The sequence below is a fragment of the Dromaius novaehollandiae genome, chromosome 1 (assembly GCF_036370855.1).
Source record: "Dromaius novaehollandiae isolate bDroNov1 chromosome 1, bDroNov1.hap1, whole genome shotgun sequence".
NCBI lineage: Eukaryota > Metazoa > Chordata > Aves > Casuariiformes > Dromaiidae > Dromaius > Dromaius novaehollandiae.
The window spans coordinates 89,364,436-89,381,254 of record NC_088098.1 but is presented as its reverse complement, the minus strand read 5'-3'; the positions used below and the strand labels follow the sequence as shown (position 1 = coordinate 89,381,254).

The 16,819-nt window shown below is 40.0% G+C and overlaps 1 protein-coding gene across 6 annotated transcripts in view; it reads right to left on the bottom strand.

The window, feature by feature from the left end:
- SPICE1 (spindle and centriole associated protein 1) overlaps positions 1-16,819 on the bottom strand; it is a 33,426-nt gene that overhangs the window by 1,377 nt on the left and 15,230 nt on the right. For all 6 annotated transcript variants that reach the window (XM_064519668.1, XM_064519662.1, XM_064519653.1 and 3 more), the window contains 7 exons: positions 15,569-15,700; positions 7,327-7,474; positions 5,041-5,265; positions 2,503-2,897; positions 1,993-2,164; positions 582-684; positions 147-234 (listed from right to left, as the gene is read on the bottom strand). In XM_064519668.1, the coding sequence (XP_064375738.1) occupies positions 147-234; positions 582-684; positions 1,993-2,164; positions 2,503-2,897; positions 5,041-5,265; positions 7,327-7,474; positions 15,569-15,700 (1,263 nt within the window). The remainder of the gene's footprint in view (positions 1-146; positions 235-581; positions 685-1,992; positions 2,165-2,502; positions 2,898-5,040; positions 5,266-7,326; positions 7,475-15,568; positions 15,701-16,819) is intronic.

The window sequence follows — 16,819 nt, the reverse complement described above, 5'->3', positions numbered from 1 at the left end:
TACATAATGGTATGAATTGATTACTGTTAGCTCAGTGTATTTATGGTAGGACAGAGGTCCCTCTCTTCCTTTACCTGTCTAGCTTTCTCTTTATATAAGTATGACATAGCAACTGAGTCTTCTGATTGAAGATTTTTCAGTCTTACCTTTGGCCTTTGACTGACAGGACTTAATTTCATGCTTTCTGAAGTGGCACTTAGGGGTGAACAAGACTTGCTAGAGGAACCTGCAGATCTGTAGACATTCAAGATGAGATTGAAAAAAATGAAAACTGGGATTGACTCTTAGATATATGTCTCACATTCTGATCTAGTACCCTTTATCAATGGTCTCCAACAACTCATGTGATCTGTGTTATGTGAAATTGCAGGTGTTTTAAATATAAATAATGGAAGTTGCGAAGAAGCTATCGGACCTTTGTTCCATCTCTTCAGATTAGACTGTGATGAAGCCAGGGAAAGTTGGTGAAGCCAAAGAAAGACATGGCAGTTTTTCCATTGTGTTAAAATTCTTTGCCATTGCTGCTACATATGCACCTGAACCACTACAAAAATAAATCAGTAAAGTAGTAAATCATTTACCTTCTTATACTGGTCACACTGGCAGGGGAAGGAGTATCTTCTTTGGAGCTGTCCATAGCAAATGCCACTGGAACAGACACTTCAATTGTCTTCCTTGCATTTTCTAGATGATAAATAATAGCTTGATTCTGATGAGAACACAACATTTCAGTATATTCATTTCATTTTCCCATTTTGGGGGGAACATCCCCTCACTCTTCACAATTACACAGAATATAAAGAACAGACATAAAATATCAAGCTGAAGGTCCATTCAACCCCATACTCACTGTCTGAAAATGACCAATAGTGAAAGCAGATACTCAGAGAAACTATGGACAATACATATAGATATAGAATGATTCTTCTATGGATAACCCCCCTGGCTTTGGCAAGCAGAGGCTTAGAGACTTCAGATTTCTCTTTGTTGTTCCTTTAGATTTATATATTTACTTTTCATATTGTCTTTCTGTTACAATGGCAGTAGAAGTCCTGAAAGTGTTAGGGCCTCACTATGTAAGTCATTGCATACACACCTGCATGTATGTGCACACACACGATCTCTCTTCCCCCTTCTTCTCCGAGTCCTTTCCTTTACACTATCTCTGTGGTTTAGGAAGGAGGAAAGGGGGGGTGGCCTAGATAGTGCATGTGTGAACACGCTCATGCACAGCTTTACCTGCTATTGCAATAACTCCATGGAAAGATTAAGAAGCCCTCATCTGCTAGAGAATATTTTTGTTTATAGTTACATTTAGGAACGAATCCATGGATCTTGAATCAGCAAGAATATGTTCTTCACTGATTTGTCTCTTCAGACGATTTTAAGCTTGTTAATTTCTTTTTGCTAGCACTGGCAGTAAGTCAGCAAGCTAATCTGATGGAAAGAGCACCAAAAGACCAAAAACTTTGAAGTGTGGTTAAGGATTGGATAACCACTTTTCTGTGACCTTTAGAGGCCTGATGTAAATGCTTCATCTTTTCCTAAAAGATTCTGCAGTAGAGAGGCCTGCTTAAAATGCTGTAAGCATTCAATAATTTAAAAAAAATTTATAAAATTGGGAATTGGGAATACTGGGCATTACAGACACTGAAAAAGTGTCTTGCTGCCTGTTAGCAATAAAACCTAGTTCTGCTCTTAAGTGACAGTGCAACAGTTCTGCAGACAAAGGCATAGCAAAGAACAAACTGACCACAGAGCATAACATCTGCAGCAAGCTAACTAAGAAACTAACTTTAGAAGAAGTTTAGGTGATATATTTTTAGCTCTCTGAAGTCTGCCACCTCTAAAAACAAGGAGTGTTTGTACCACACAGTCATTAAGAGCAAGTGCACTGACCACAACTGCTGATCCAATCTGTTAAAGAGAACTCCCAAAAGGGGAAAAATATTATCTTACTAGTTTTTGTTTCTCCTAAAGCTGGGTACTTACCAGTATAATTTAAGGATGGGGGTGGAATAGGAGATATCATTGGAGAGACCATATGGGCAGCAGCTAATTTTTGCTGGTCTATTAGCTGCAACAGTTTATCACGTGCGTCTGCACTCTGACGATTCAGCTCTGCTATTCGTTCCTCCAAGCTCTTTGGTACCGCAATATGAGTCTATGTACAGATAATTACTTCCAATTAAAAGCTTATAATTTGCACCTTCAGGGAGAGCATGCAACATATTTCAAGTACTTTTACACACCTAACCTTTCAAGCTGAAAATCAGTTCCTTAAGTAAATATAGTAATATAGCACCTCTTGTGAAAAAATCTGTTTTTGTCTCTTTCACTGTCATATATATAGGTCCTTAATTTACTCAATATAACATCACATGAAATAGGTCTTAAAACAACTGACAAAACAGACGAGATAGTCTTAAAACATCAGTAAGTTATCAGAAAAGAGATAAGCAGAAAGGGGAATCCACCCCTTCTTGTCTATTAAATTCTCACCTGTCCCTGTGAAGTATCTAGACTAGGGTTTATATTTTGTATTGGATCTGGCTGATGTAGGCCATCACCTCTTTCCTCAGAGCAGCCTCTGAATTTGCTTAGCTGAGCTTTAATAAGAGAGTTCTGCCATGTTAGCTCAGCTATCTGTCCCAGCAGATCACTGCTCTGAGAGAACTCTTCAGCTGCACTGTTTTTTCCAGAATCACCTGGGGAAGACAGACTGACTTTCTCTTGGGAACTCTCCACGTCTTTGTCTGAAGGAGGAATTGGTTGCCTTTGAGAGAAGAGACATTTTTCCTCAGTTGCGCTCTGTGTTACCAGGGAGGAGGGCGAGGTCCTCTCCTTGCATGGTTCTCTCTCAGTGTTTTCAGTGGACTGAGAGATGGCCTTAAAGACTACAAACAAGAAATAAAGGAACAATAAGGAAAGAAACACATGATCCTTGTCAAGGAAACTAACAGTGATTTTATTCTATCAGGCTAGTAATTTACAAGAGAAAATAATCACGCAGGAACTTTAACTGTAACATGTAACCTGAATAGGGTACATTATGGAGAAAAATCCCTTTATGCAAGAGACTGCTACAAGGATTCACCATTCCAAAGAGTTAATATTTCCCATTGCAAATTGTCTTATATTTGCATGATTTCATTATAGTTGGAGAGAGAAGTCAGACAGAAGAGAAAATGTTTTGAATTTCTTAGCTGATAGAAAAAATGGAAACGCTCAAACACTTTGTCCTCCATTTCCCAAAATCCAGCTACCTTACCTAATAAACTACAAGTCTGCCTTTTTCTTCTTGTATTTATGCTGGGCTGGCAACAAAGCAAATAAACATTTGGAATAACAATAATAGCTATTTAGTGAGCCCCTAAGAACAAGGGGAAGCATTCTGGCCCACAAAAGTAGTTAGGTATTTTTCATGGTCATCATTAGCAAACTGGTAACACATCACACACACCCATGACCAAATGTTACAGTACTGTCAACTGCAGCTCTTCATATTAAGTCCAAACAGAATTTTGTGATCAAAAGCAGAAGTTCCACATCTTACATACAAAATAGCCCATTCCTTCCAAAGTTATATAGCTTTTGCCTCTTGCGAAGACCATGACATTCAAAAACTTGCATGTAAGTCTGCAATTTTATGAATTATTTTCCATAAAGAAGCATTCTCAAAAAGTTTAACAATTGTTGGCCCATTTAGCAGCCTTAACAGTAATAAAGAATAACAATATATTTCACACACAGCTAAACTACAGTGAAGTCTATGAATATAGTTTCATACTCTTGTTTCAAATGACAGTCAATGTCTGATAGTTCTCAATGGGACTGAAGTCAGATGCTAATCTTTGCAGAAAATTACCTGTAGCTCACTTCCTCCTGAGTTCTTTCTGTGCCTCCTCACAGCATACCAGACTAGCAAAAGCTTAAACTAGATAGACCCTGCATTCTTCTTGCCAGCTTCTTCAAATCAAAAGTACTTTTGGGTTATTTCTCTGACTGGAAAAGACTTGCAAATCAACGTAGCTGAAAGGAGGGGAAAGGAGGAGGGAAGGCCAAAAACTTCATTACTGTGCCCTATTTCCTGTCAGCAACCATCAAACTAGCCATAAACAGGATTATCTGCCTCCCAATACACAGGTTTCCAGGGGCCTAGCATACTCAGTAAGATGCATGTGATTATAATGACAATTTCAGGAGGAAACAGCTAACTTTAAAACAGTCACAAAGGGTTCTCCCTCCTGCTCACTTCAATAAGTTTAGGTGAGAAACTGCTTCCCTAATCATCCCTGAGAAACCTTTCTCCCGAAAGCAACAAGAACTGAGCTACCTATCCCTATAAAACTCCTGAAGCCTACAGATACTGACACAAGATTGTGAGCTAATCTGGTTATCTGGCACCTGACCATAATCTCACCCAGAACTTCTTCACCCACTTCTTGTGTACTATGTGAAACCCATATGGAAATCTGCTCCCAAAGCCTTTAGAAGAATCTCTGCTGGAAAGATAGGCTGGCACAAAATAAGAGTATGCAGTTTGTCTGCATGGGCTCCAGAAGTACCTGAAGTTCCAGTCTTGAACGATCTCACCATTACAGGTGACAGATGCTGGATTACATCACCAGCAGATGGAGATCTGAGAAGACATGCTCTAAATCATAGACAGAGAGCTACAGCAAACCATACAGAATAACAATCAAAACCAGTACAAGAAAAGAGTGCCAGTCTAGAATGCCACTGACAGGGCTACAGACAGTAGACAGACAACTGCAAGGAATGATGACAGAAAGTCTAAAGGGAATTAGCAATAGGCACAGAAAGAAAAGAAATGCTTATCTGGATGCAGATGCAGGAGAACCCAGTTATAGGGTCAAAGTGTCTGGACACCCAAATTAAAATTTTTCATAGAAGATAGATCTCCAAAGAGAACATGAGCCTAAGAGATTCAAATAGTAACACGATACAAAGACTCCCAAGTTTACTACAGCCAGAGAGCGAGAGAAAGAGTGAGAGAAAGAGCAACCATCAGCTCACCATTCTGGAGGGTAGATAATTCCTGACTGCTCTTCTGCCGGGGCGGTGACAACAGTACAGCTGGCTGGAAGATGTGAGTTGGCAAACTTCTACCTGCTCCCACACCATCCGAGGCACTTGGCCTCTGGGGAAATTTGACAGGCATTTCCTCATGTGGGAATTTCAGCATATTTTCCCCGCTGCCCATATCAGTCCTGGGCTCAAAATAGGTCAAAGTGCTTTTCTCTAAAGAAAGAGGCGAAGCAGAGATTGAATTAAAAAAAAATAGTGCAGTAGCAGTGTAGGGAAAAATCTCAGTAATGGCCACCCTTTCATTCAGGCACCTGAAAAGACAGTCTAGATTTATGTTCCCTACATACTCCTCACTTCCTTTTAAATCCCCAAGTAGTCAAATCTTTCACTGGAGCGTAACACAAATCTTTATTGGGCAGAAAGAGCTATCACATATAGCCTCACAGCCTCAGGATACTAGTAAGAGATCTGTTAGTAGCCCATGCACAAAAATCTACAGACATACGACTTGTGAGGCATCGATACCGAAATGAGCTGCATTTGGTAATACTCTCTTGAAAAAATCAGACCTACGAATTCAAAACTCTTCAGAGCACACCAGCGCTCTCACTACGACTTCATCTAAGTCAGGCTTCTCTCCAGTAAAGAGGGAAGCTATTACTCTATACTTAACTACAACTAGTTTGTGTCTATTTTGCCACCTGTTTTGAACATATCCGAGAGGCACAGAATGAAAAGCACAAAATCAAAGTAATAACTAGCAATGCACCCCAGTAATTTTAAAATACTTACATCCTTTGCTCCATTAGTACTATCTTTGAGTTCTCCATTAATAGCTTTGTTTAGAACATTTGTTCCCAAAAGAGAAGTTGTTGGAGAATTAAGTGGGACATATCCGATCCAAAAATACAAGAGACAAATACGCTCTTCAAAGGCAAACAGCCAAAAGACGCTGCTTGAGGATATTGCTCGTGGTCCATATTACTGAGATTGAAGAAAGAACCTACTACCCTCTATTCAGTGACCCTGACAGGAGATGTTTCACCTTACAGAACTGCGCTTCCAAGGCATTGTCCTTGCATGCTATTTGTCATTGTGATATTGTCCCCACCCCTTCTTCAGCCACTCCCCTCTCTCAAGTTCTATAATATAGTTAACTTACACATGGTTTCTGCAGCAAAACCACCTAGCAGATATCAACCATTTCACACCCAGACAGAAGCCTTAAAGTTCCTGAACTCTCCTTCTGAAGGAGGTGGAGGAGGAAGAAATTTTTTTGCAACTTCATGAAGCTTTTTCTCAGGAAGCAGTCGTCTTCTAAGAAGACAGACCAATAAAGACAGACAATTTGGAACAGTCTTGCAAAATTGTTGAACAGGAGGGGTTTGTTTGTTTCTTTAGTTATAAAGCTTTTTTATCCCAAAAAAGTGATACGGTACATGGGTTCTCAGGAAGAGAACCATAGAAACTGTTAGGAAGAAATTTTTTGAATGTAATGTCCACACAAACAACATTCAACTAAGCAATACAAATAGCTCCAAGTAATCATAGGATTCACTAGGAATTAGTGATCTTGAGAGCAAAGGGGATGCATTTAAACAGCTCAAGAGTGGAAGAGGATTGAGAGCAAAATCAATGGTAAAAGAAGCTTAAAAGCACAGGATGAATCACATTTTGTTAGTTTGGCCATAGATGCTACTGGCTTAACTTAGCCGGTGTCTGTTATGTATCTATACCATACTGTTACGTATCTATACCTAACTGATCATTCACCTCTGGTAAAACCCAAACATGCCAAGAAACAGGCTTCTGTCTGGTCACTTAATACTGCTAAGTAACTCTGCCGTTTCTGGTCAGCAGCGACCTCCAGTGGCTCAATAGAGAACCAGTCTCATACTATTTGCCACCTCTCAGCACAGAAAGGTGGAATCCTGCTTCAGTTGGATTTTTTTTTTAGGACCCTCAAAATAAACCTGACTTTGTAAGACATCTTAATGGGAAAGAAAAAGAAGGAAATCTCCCATGTGTAATGAGAGGCTACTTTTTACATATTTATACTTATAATTTTTTATTTTTTTATATATTTATATATTTTAAATCCGTTTCGAAAGGGTTGTGTTCAGAGCAGAACTGTTTACAGTGGCACACGAATTCCCAGAAGTCTGATCCAGGCTCACACAATGGGCGCTTATTCAAGCGGACATCCATTAAATACTAAGTTTTCTACCACAGGGATAAACTCCCATCTCCCTCCTCACACATGCAGACACACACCTTGGCTGTTCGCTGGACCTTTGCTTGCAATTCCAAAATGATTTGGACTTTGTCCTCTTTTAGATTCTGCTAAAGGGAGGCCTTTAAATGCTTGTATGAGAGAGGTCAGCTGTTCATCTGTTGCTATCATGTACTGCTGAAGCTTCTTCTAAGGGAAAAGCAGAAAAAAAAAAAGATACAGACATCTATATTCAAGAAACATTAATTAGAAAATTATATACAACGATTACCACTGAGAAGAAATTCTGCCCTCTTAGTATCACTTCTTGAATTTGTGAGATTCCAACAAGGTGTTAAATATCAGTGTCTCTGAGTTTATTATTTATTCTCTGCTCTGCCTCAGTTAAATATTTTTTCTTTCCCTGACTCACTGCATGCAAGGTCACGTGCCCTGCAAGCAGAACATCTTATCTGACCTTGCCTCAGCCCTGTTTTTCATACAAAGTTGAAGAACTGCAAAGAAGCCAGTTTAATCCAGCCAGCAGTACAAAAGTTATTCAAAAGTAATACCAGAAGAGGTGCAAAATTAGTTAATGAATAATTATGAGACGGACCATTTAAAGCTGGCACAGAACTATCTCGCACTGTAACACAGCCAGCGAATTGGTAGAACTAAGAATGGTGGATAGATCTGGTTGGTTATGTAAAGTAAAGTATTGAATATTTAGCAACTTACTATCGCTTAAAACTTGAAACAAAAAGCTGCTCAGGGTCCCTTCACCTTATTGCTAGCAAAAATACTCGCAAAACAACCCCTAAAACCGCAAAAAAAACCCGCACCCCCCCCCAGCAAAAAAAATTAAAAACTTTAAAAACTTTTTAAAAACGCCAAAAATGGCCAAAAGGGCCCAAAAAAACCTTTAAAAACGCCAAAAAATGCAAAAAACTTTTAAAACACCAAAAACCGCAAAACTAAAAATGCCAAAAAACACAAAAAAACCTTCAAAATGCCAAAAGCACAAAAAAGACAAAACCACAAACCTTTAAAAACGCCAAAAAAACGCAAAAAAACCTTTAAAAATGCCAAAAATGCCAAAACCCGCAAAAAACTTTAAAAACGCCAAAAACCATAAAAACAAACTTTAAAAAGGCCAAAAATGCAAAAAAGCAAAAAAAAAAAACTTTAAAAAGCCCAAAAAAGCACCCAGAAAAACCCATCAAAAAGAAAACCGCCCCCCAAAAACCCCAAAATGCAAAAACCCCAAAACGCAAAAACCTTAGAAATCTGACTACTGCTGCTTATTACTGGTGCCCGTGAACAAACGCAAGAGAATAGATCATTTTAACAATTTGGCGACCCAGATGGGACACAGGGGGCTTCCAATCAGGTGAGCGCTGGAACCACATTTGACGTAGCCAGTGCAGGGAGAGTTCACCTGACAGCTGTTGCGGTGGCAACGCTCACGAGGGAAGTACTAAAACCGGGTCAGTATGAGTCATGGGGGGTTCAGCAGGAAAGGTAAAATAGGGTTCACCGCTAGTGAAAATTGTGCAAAACTGGAAGAAAATTGAAGGAACCTCAGGTCACAGTAAGGGTAGAGTAACTACCCTCTGTCATGAAGAATGGCCAATAGACTTGAGAGGAGCCTCAGGATGGTTCATTTGATGTGGGTAAGCTGACCTTCTTGTGACATCACTTGGAGGATCAGAAACTTCAGCAAATGGACTACTGGTATATTTGGGATAACTGGGCATTTAAGCGTCCAGGGGGATTCGGAGACTCAAGTAAGGTAAGACATGCTCGCGCAACAAATGCTGGAAGACTCAAGTAGCGGCTTTGGCTTCTGCTGCCCCTCACTCTGCCTCAGCACCTGAATCTGCTTCTGCTGAAACTTCTAACCTATACCCATCACTTCCCACGGGAAATCAATCTGTCGCTTTGTAAACTCTTATGATTGGAGCTGTGATGCCTAACCCGGCTGCGGGGGCATCAACGGCACCACGCCAGCAGCCCCCCCACACTGATATTGCATGTCTGTATTTTTCTTGGCCGTGGGCTCCAGGAGATCTAGTTCAATGGGCACAGCAAATGCCCGGGTGAGGGAAGACTCAGAGAAGGCAGCTAGCCTGTTTTCTACAATGACAAAGGGACATCACCTTTGTTGGGGGCATGTTCAAGTATTGATACAACAGCTATTTCAGCCCGGGGATAGAGAATGGATATTGGAAAAGGACAGGGAATTAGCAGATCAAGATGGAAACCAACAACCTTGGCCACAAGTAGATCCGAACAGGGATTATAATAATGCGAATGATGGTGCAGCATGCAACATGGTGTGCCAAAATCTAGTTATAGCAATAAGAGCTGCAGGGCAAATGGGCATTAATTGGAAAAGGGCTCAGGAAGTAAGGCAAAAGTCTGAGCAACACCGGAGCGATTTTTGGAACTGCTTGCAGCAAGCCCTATTACGTAATGGAAGGATGACTATGTAGAATTTTAAAGAGACTGGCAGTGAGCGTATTTGTCCAGCAAGCAATGCCAGATATCCAAGAGTATTTCAGAAAATGCACTCCAGGAAGGCAGGGAGAGAATTTACAAAAGATACTATCATTAGCAACTTACATATACAATGGAAGATCAGAAGAAGAAAGGAAAGAGAAAGAAAGACGACAGTGGGAGGAAGTGAATACATTGGCAGCAGCGTTGAGAGGAATTCCAAAGATGAAAGGAAGGGGAATAGATGTGAGAGGACAAGGTCAAAGGGGAAGAGGGACCAGAGGAGCAGGAATAGGTAAGGGACAGTTGAACCCAAATTGCTGTGCATATTGTATGAAGGAGGGGCATTGGAGAAGAGATTGTCTTTCCCCTTTGGCCCCAGATGAGGGGATGATTAGGAAATCCTCCCATTTGGAGACCACAGGATCATAAAAAGTGCAGAAGAGGTCGTCAAATTTTCGCAGCATAATCCCCAGCAATGATATAAGGAAGGGGAACCTGAAGGATTAGCAGCATGTGAATTAGTGGTAGGAGACAGAGCTAGGACCCTAGTAAGAATTAATGGCCACAACCTAGAGTTCTTAGTGGATACCAGGGCAACTTACTCCATGTTAACTGCCTATTCAGGAAAATTGAGTCCAGAGAAAATACAAGCACAAGGTATTGAAGGGCACCCTAAAATTCTGAGGACTACTGTCCCTTTATTAGTAGAAATCAGTAATTTGCTATAATGGAAAACAGCCTAGCTAATCTGTTAGGAAGAGATATATTGGGAAAACTGCAGGCAAGAATTGTATTTGACAGTGCAAGCATAATATTGAAACTGCCAGAAATAATAGGCCAGATGATGGCAGTGGTGGAGGCACCATTAATCCCGAGGGATCTAAAGATGTTCCTGAACAAGTCTGGGCAAAGTCCGGAAATGAAGGAGGGCTGCTGAAATCAGCAGCGCCTGTGAAAACTTCAGTAAAACAGTGTCAGTGGCCTGCCATAAAACAGTACCCCCTTTCCCAGAAGGCTGAACAGGGAATTGAGCCTGTGATTGCTGATTTGATTAAGAACAGAATTATACTACGATGCACTCTCCCCCCGTAATACCCTTGTATTGCCTGTCGAGGAATCAAAATTGGACCCAGATGGGAAACTGGTATACTACTTTCTACAAGATTTGTGAGTAATTAATAAAATAGTGCATCTACCACATCCTGTGGTCCCTGATCTGATCCAAGTCCTAATGGAAATTCACTCAGATGCAAGCTGTTTTATTGTTTTGGATCTAACAGCAGCTTTCTTTAGTATACCAGTACATAAAGACTCACAGCTCCTTTCTGCCATTCCTTGGAAAGGACAGCAGTATACATGGACCAGACTATCACAGGGATTTGTGGGTTCCCCCACATTGTTTTCAAGAATATTAAAAAGGGATTTACAAACAATTACACTGTCAAAAAACACTAAACTGATACAATATGTAGATGACTTGTTGATTGCAAGGACTGATTGTAATTGCTTGCAAGATACTAAAACACTGTTGTGTGCCCTAGCAGAAAAGGGACATAAAGTCCCTCTTGCCAAAATGCACTTGTGCCAGCAGAAAATAAATTATTTGGGAATGATAATTCGATCAGGAGAGAGATTGATCTCATCAGAGCAAATACAAAAATCCAAGAAATACCAGTCCCTCAGATGAAAAGACAGGTTAGGGCCTTTTTAGGTGCAGTAGGATTTCATAGGTTTCAGATACCCAGGTTTAGTGAAAAAGCAAAGGTTTTAACACAGTTAACTAAGGATAGTGAACCACATTTAGTGGTGTGGACTCCAGAGGCGGAAAAAGCATATAAGGAGTTAAAGCAGGCAGTTATAGAGGCTCCCTCTCTAGCTTTACCAGACTATGGAAAACCCTTTGTGTTATATTTGCATGAAAAAAAGGGAATCACAGGCAGTGTTCTAGTTCAGGAAACTGCCCAGTGCTGGCATGTGACAGCTTATTATTCAGCACAGCTGGATCCAGTAATTCAAGGAACGATTGAGTGTGCTAGGGCTGTAATGGCAATGGCTATAATGATTGAGAAGGTGAGGAATATTGTTTTGGGACACCCCTTACCTGTAATGGTGCCTCATACGGTGAAAATGGTCGTGACTCAGCAGGGTTGGTCACTGTTCACCCACCAATGTTTACATTGGTATAAGCTAGTTTTGCTCACTGAACCAAATGTGGTTTTAGAACAGTGTGATACGTTAAACCCAGCTACTCTGTTACCAGAAATACTGCAACCCAAAGAAAAATTATTTCACAATCACTTAGAAACAACAGATTTGAGGCTGACTGTTCTGCCTACTATGAAAGAAGAGTCCCTGCACAATTTGGATTTAATATTGTTCTGCAATGAATCATAATACTACAAAAAGGGTTGAAGGGTTGTAGGGTATGCAGTAACTTATCCAGCATATAGTACTGGAAGCTGGATCCCTTCCAGGATATTTTGGGGCTCAGATGGCAGAACTGATAGCTTTAACCCGAGCATGTATTATAGCCATGAATAAGACTGCTAATATCTATATGGACTCAAAATATGCTTTGGGAGCGGTGTTTGCAATGGGAATAATTTGGAGAGAAAGAGTTTTTTTGATAGCAGCAGGACATTAAATAGCCCATTGAGACCAGATTATAGAGTTATTAAAGGCTTTGGAAAAACCTTTGCAGTTAGCAATCCTGTATCAGAGGGCTCACCAAAGAGACACTTCCAATATAACTACAAGAAATAACCTTGCTGATGCTGCAGTGAAAGCAGCTGCCCTATAACCACTGCCCACCAAACTGGAGGCATGAGAAGAAATGGTAATGATTGAAACTACAGAGGAATTGGAAAAAGAACACCAAGCAACAACTAAGGAAGAGGTGGAAGGATAGAAGCATTTAGGAGTGGAACAAAAAATGAAATATGTTTTTTGCAGGGAAAATCATTGCTCCCTAAGATCACGCTGATACCGCTAGTGAAAGAATTCTATAGATGGACACACAGGGGGGATGTCTTATTTAGAGAACCGAATTTCCCAGTCATGTGCAGCACCAGGTTTGACTCAAGCAATCTTACAAATAACGAAAGGGCATTTAGTACGTGCAAAATACAATGCTAAATCAAAGACAGAAACTAAAATAAAAGGAGGGTGCCCATGGGCTTGGATGCCTTTTCAAAAATTACAAATAGATTTTGCAGACATGCCCCTGAAAGAAGGACAGAAACATCTGCTAGTCATAGTTGACCAATTATCCTGTTGGGTGGAAGCATTCCCAGTCAGGAAGGCCACAGCCCAAGTAGCAGTAAAAGCCTTATTGAAAGATGTCATACCATGCTTTGGGGTACAGGAGGAAATAGATTCTGATAAAGGAGCTCATTTTATCGCTGAAATACTAAAAGCAATATTTGAAACATTAGAAATTCAAAGACTACTACATACACCTTATCATCCTCAGGGCAGGTAAAAAGAATGAATCACACACTAAAAATGAAGTTAACCAAAATTTGCAGGGAAACTCAATTAGAGTGGACCAAAGCATTGCCATTAGCATTATGGGAATTAAGGGACGATGCCTGGGCCCAAACCATGGGTTGACTCCTTTTGGAATTTTGTTTGGCAGACCAGATAGGATCCCAGGGACTTTTGACCCAGCACGTACAAGCCTTTCGGCAGATGAAGCTGTTAACCGATATGTCATGCATCTGCAGAACAGTTTCAAGAATAAGAGATACAAAGCTGTAACTACCCAACCTCTGCCTTTAGGAGATTACCTTAATTCGTATCAACTCGGAGGTTATGTTATGGTAAAAACTCATAAAGCCAAAAACATGTTACAACCAAAATGGAAGGGCCCTATAAAAGTGCTATTATGCACTTATTCTGCTTTTAAGGCTGCAGGTAAAGAAACTTGGATTCATCACTCTCAAGTAAAGGCGGCCCCCAACACTGTGACCTCCTCGGAGGACACTCCAGTTCCTTGAGCATCTACTACAGAAGACAGAAAACCTGTGCAACAGCACGGAAACTTACTCAAGGGAAACTGTGTTTATCTGTTACACTCTAATTATTTCGTACTACATATTTAAATGTGATTTCTGGGTCATTTCTGTCTTTTATAACTATTACAAGTTTAACTCTGGGCTGGGAAAATAATTGCATTGTACAATTTATGAATAGGGTCTCACAAGTGGGGAACGCGTCAGAATGCTGGTACTGTGTATACTACCCTCAGTCCCTGGACACCGATTTCGGTTGGCTAGCAGAGCCTGTTTCTGGTTTAGCCTAGTAGCAGTCGAATTTGACATATTTAAATCCTAGGATGCCAGATTTTTGGCAGCAACCTCTTAAGACATATTCATGTGATAAAGCTCCATGGTGTGTCAACGTGACTCAGGGAAACCTCACAATTTGGGTAGGAGAAACAACTAATTGTAACTACACACTATGGTATAATTATAACCAAGCAAAGTTTCAATTGGACTGTTCAAGGGCCAGCAATAATCCTGATGTAAAAACTGCATGATCTTGTAAGAATAACTTGGTAATTTTAAAGAATGCTGAGCTAGAGAAATTGCCTGCTTGGAACCTTACTTGGAGCATAAATGGTACGCACTGTCAAAGATACTATAATATTTCTTCTTCAAATTGCACATACATCTTGGGGAATAATGGTCAACTTAGCCCTGGTAATAGCATTGGACCATGTGCATTTGGAACAATAGTAATTGGTGTATACACAAAAATCCTTTTCAAATGATCTATCTAGGCAAATGGGAACTATCAAAATGTAAGAATACCACTAAGATTGACGTTACCTCCTGCTCTACTGGGCACAGAAACAAGACCGTCCTAGTAGGAAACCTACTATTCTGACATCCGGATGGTTCTGGTTATGTGGAACCAATGCTACAGAAGTTTACCACCATGATGGGCCGGCACCTCTACCATTGGACACCCAGCCCCTTATGCCTATCAAACAAAGAAATTAACACTAGGCTTTTTGCACAATCACTACGCAATGCACAGGAAAAGGGATGCCTCTAACTCCATAGTGAAAAGACCTAAACAATTCCATCAACTCATGCGTGCACTGTTTCCAAGTCTGGGCGTGGCTGAATTAAAAAAAACAAAAAAAAAAAACAAAAAAAGCCCAACTACTGTCAATATCTCTGCCACCCTTGAAATCATTCAAAATACTACTGTAGATGCCTTCAAAAAAAAAAAAAAATCTACAAATAGAAGTGAACTCTCTCTCTCAATTAGCTATCCAAAATCAATGGCTCACTACCGGTGCCCGCAAACGAACAAAAGAGAATAGATCATTTTAACATTACATCCATTCTACTTTGTTGCTACAGTAGTATTAATATTATAGAAGTGTGGAGGAAGATTCTTAAACCTTTAGATTGTACATACATACACACTAAAGTAAACTTTTAGATTGCACATACACATCCACTTAAGTAAAGCTCAGTTTCACAGAATTTGCATTTACCAGGCCTTAAAAGTTAAACATTTTAAAGGGAGATAAAATGTTGACTTTCTAAACATTCCTCCTCTTCCCCACCCCACAGTGCTTATTATCATTCTCAGACTCCTCATTTAACTTCATCATTCTCTTTACTGTTAAAATCTCCTGAATGTATGACAATGCATCTTAGCCCACTTTTGCAACACTGCTCACTATTCTAAAGACTTATCCTGCAGAAGAAACTTCTTTAAAACTTCCATGGCATCAGTTCCTGCAGTAGACAAAAGAAAGGAAGGCACAGTAACTCTCAGTACCTGTATAGTAATGTTTTCTTCCCTCACTAGCAGGATTTCTGCAGTCAAAGCATCAATCAGTTCTCTATGTTCGTTCAACATCTCCTCATGTTGCTGTCTCATCAGCTCTTTTTCACGCAATTGCATTTCATTCTAAAAAGAGAAAAAAAGTTAAAAACCTACTTTAATCAATATTCATATCTGAACAGGAACAGCTCCACATTACATTATACTGAAACAGCTCTTCCCACTATTGCTAAAATGACTTCAGCATTTTCACTACAAAATCCAATTTTCAGGACTTGAGAACTGTCAGTGGGCTCACTCTTCCTTCCTTGTTATTCCAGAACACTGCAAGGAATCCTTTAAATTCTTGTGCTTTTGCCTTCACAATTTTTACAGCCTGCAACTACAACCACTGTATCTCTTTATGGATATCAGTTTTTAACCCACCGAATTTTTTCTGTGTGGTAATGAAATAAACTCCAGATGTGCTGATGCTTGTCAGTATCCCATGCTACTCCTGTCTGTTCTTTAGTTCCCTCAGCTCACTAATGAAGACAGGTTTGACCAAATAGAGGAGAAAGCATTTATTTTCTCATGTTTTCTATCATGGAGGAAAAAGAAATCTTGAGGGTTTGTTTGAGTACTTTTAACAGGAGCCAAAAAGCCTATTTTGAATAACCTTATGGTAAAGAACCTCTTGCCCTCAAAAAATACCATCAATCTATGATTTCAACCTAGGCTGCTGTAGTAGACAGGCCTTCTCCTGCACAAGGAAGAACACAAAAGACTATTTACTTGGAGACAGAAGAAAGTACACGACTGCCACTTTTTGGACCACCATAGTTAACAGCGAGCAGAGGTTACAAAGAGGCATATAGACAAATCAGAATTAGCAGATGGAGCTCTTCCCCAAATGGTTGCCTGCATATACTTCAAGGAATTCCTGAATAAAAGACATATATTCCATCTCCAAAACACAAGAGATCCTGAAATGCAGTTGGAGTATTCTTTTCTGGTGCAGAGAAAAAGAAAAAAAAAAAAAAGAGCATGAGCTACCTATTACATACTGTAGATTATTTTCTGCTGGCATGGGGACCAGAAGTGAAAAGCTATCTAGGAAGAAGAGTTAAGACAAAACAGCTGTGCAGCCACACAGAGAGTGAATGAATAAATAAATATATATTTTTGAGAGTAAAGTGCAGATACTGTCACAGGGCTCACAAAGGAGGCATATCTGCCTGCCTTAAAGTATACCAGAGACCAGCC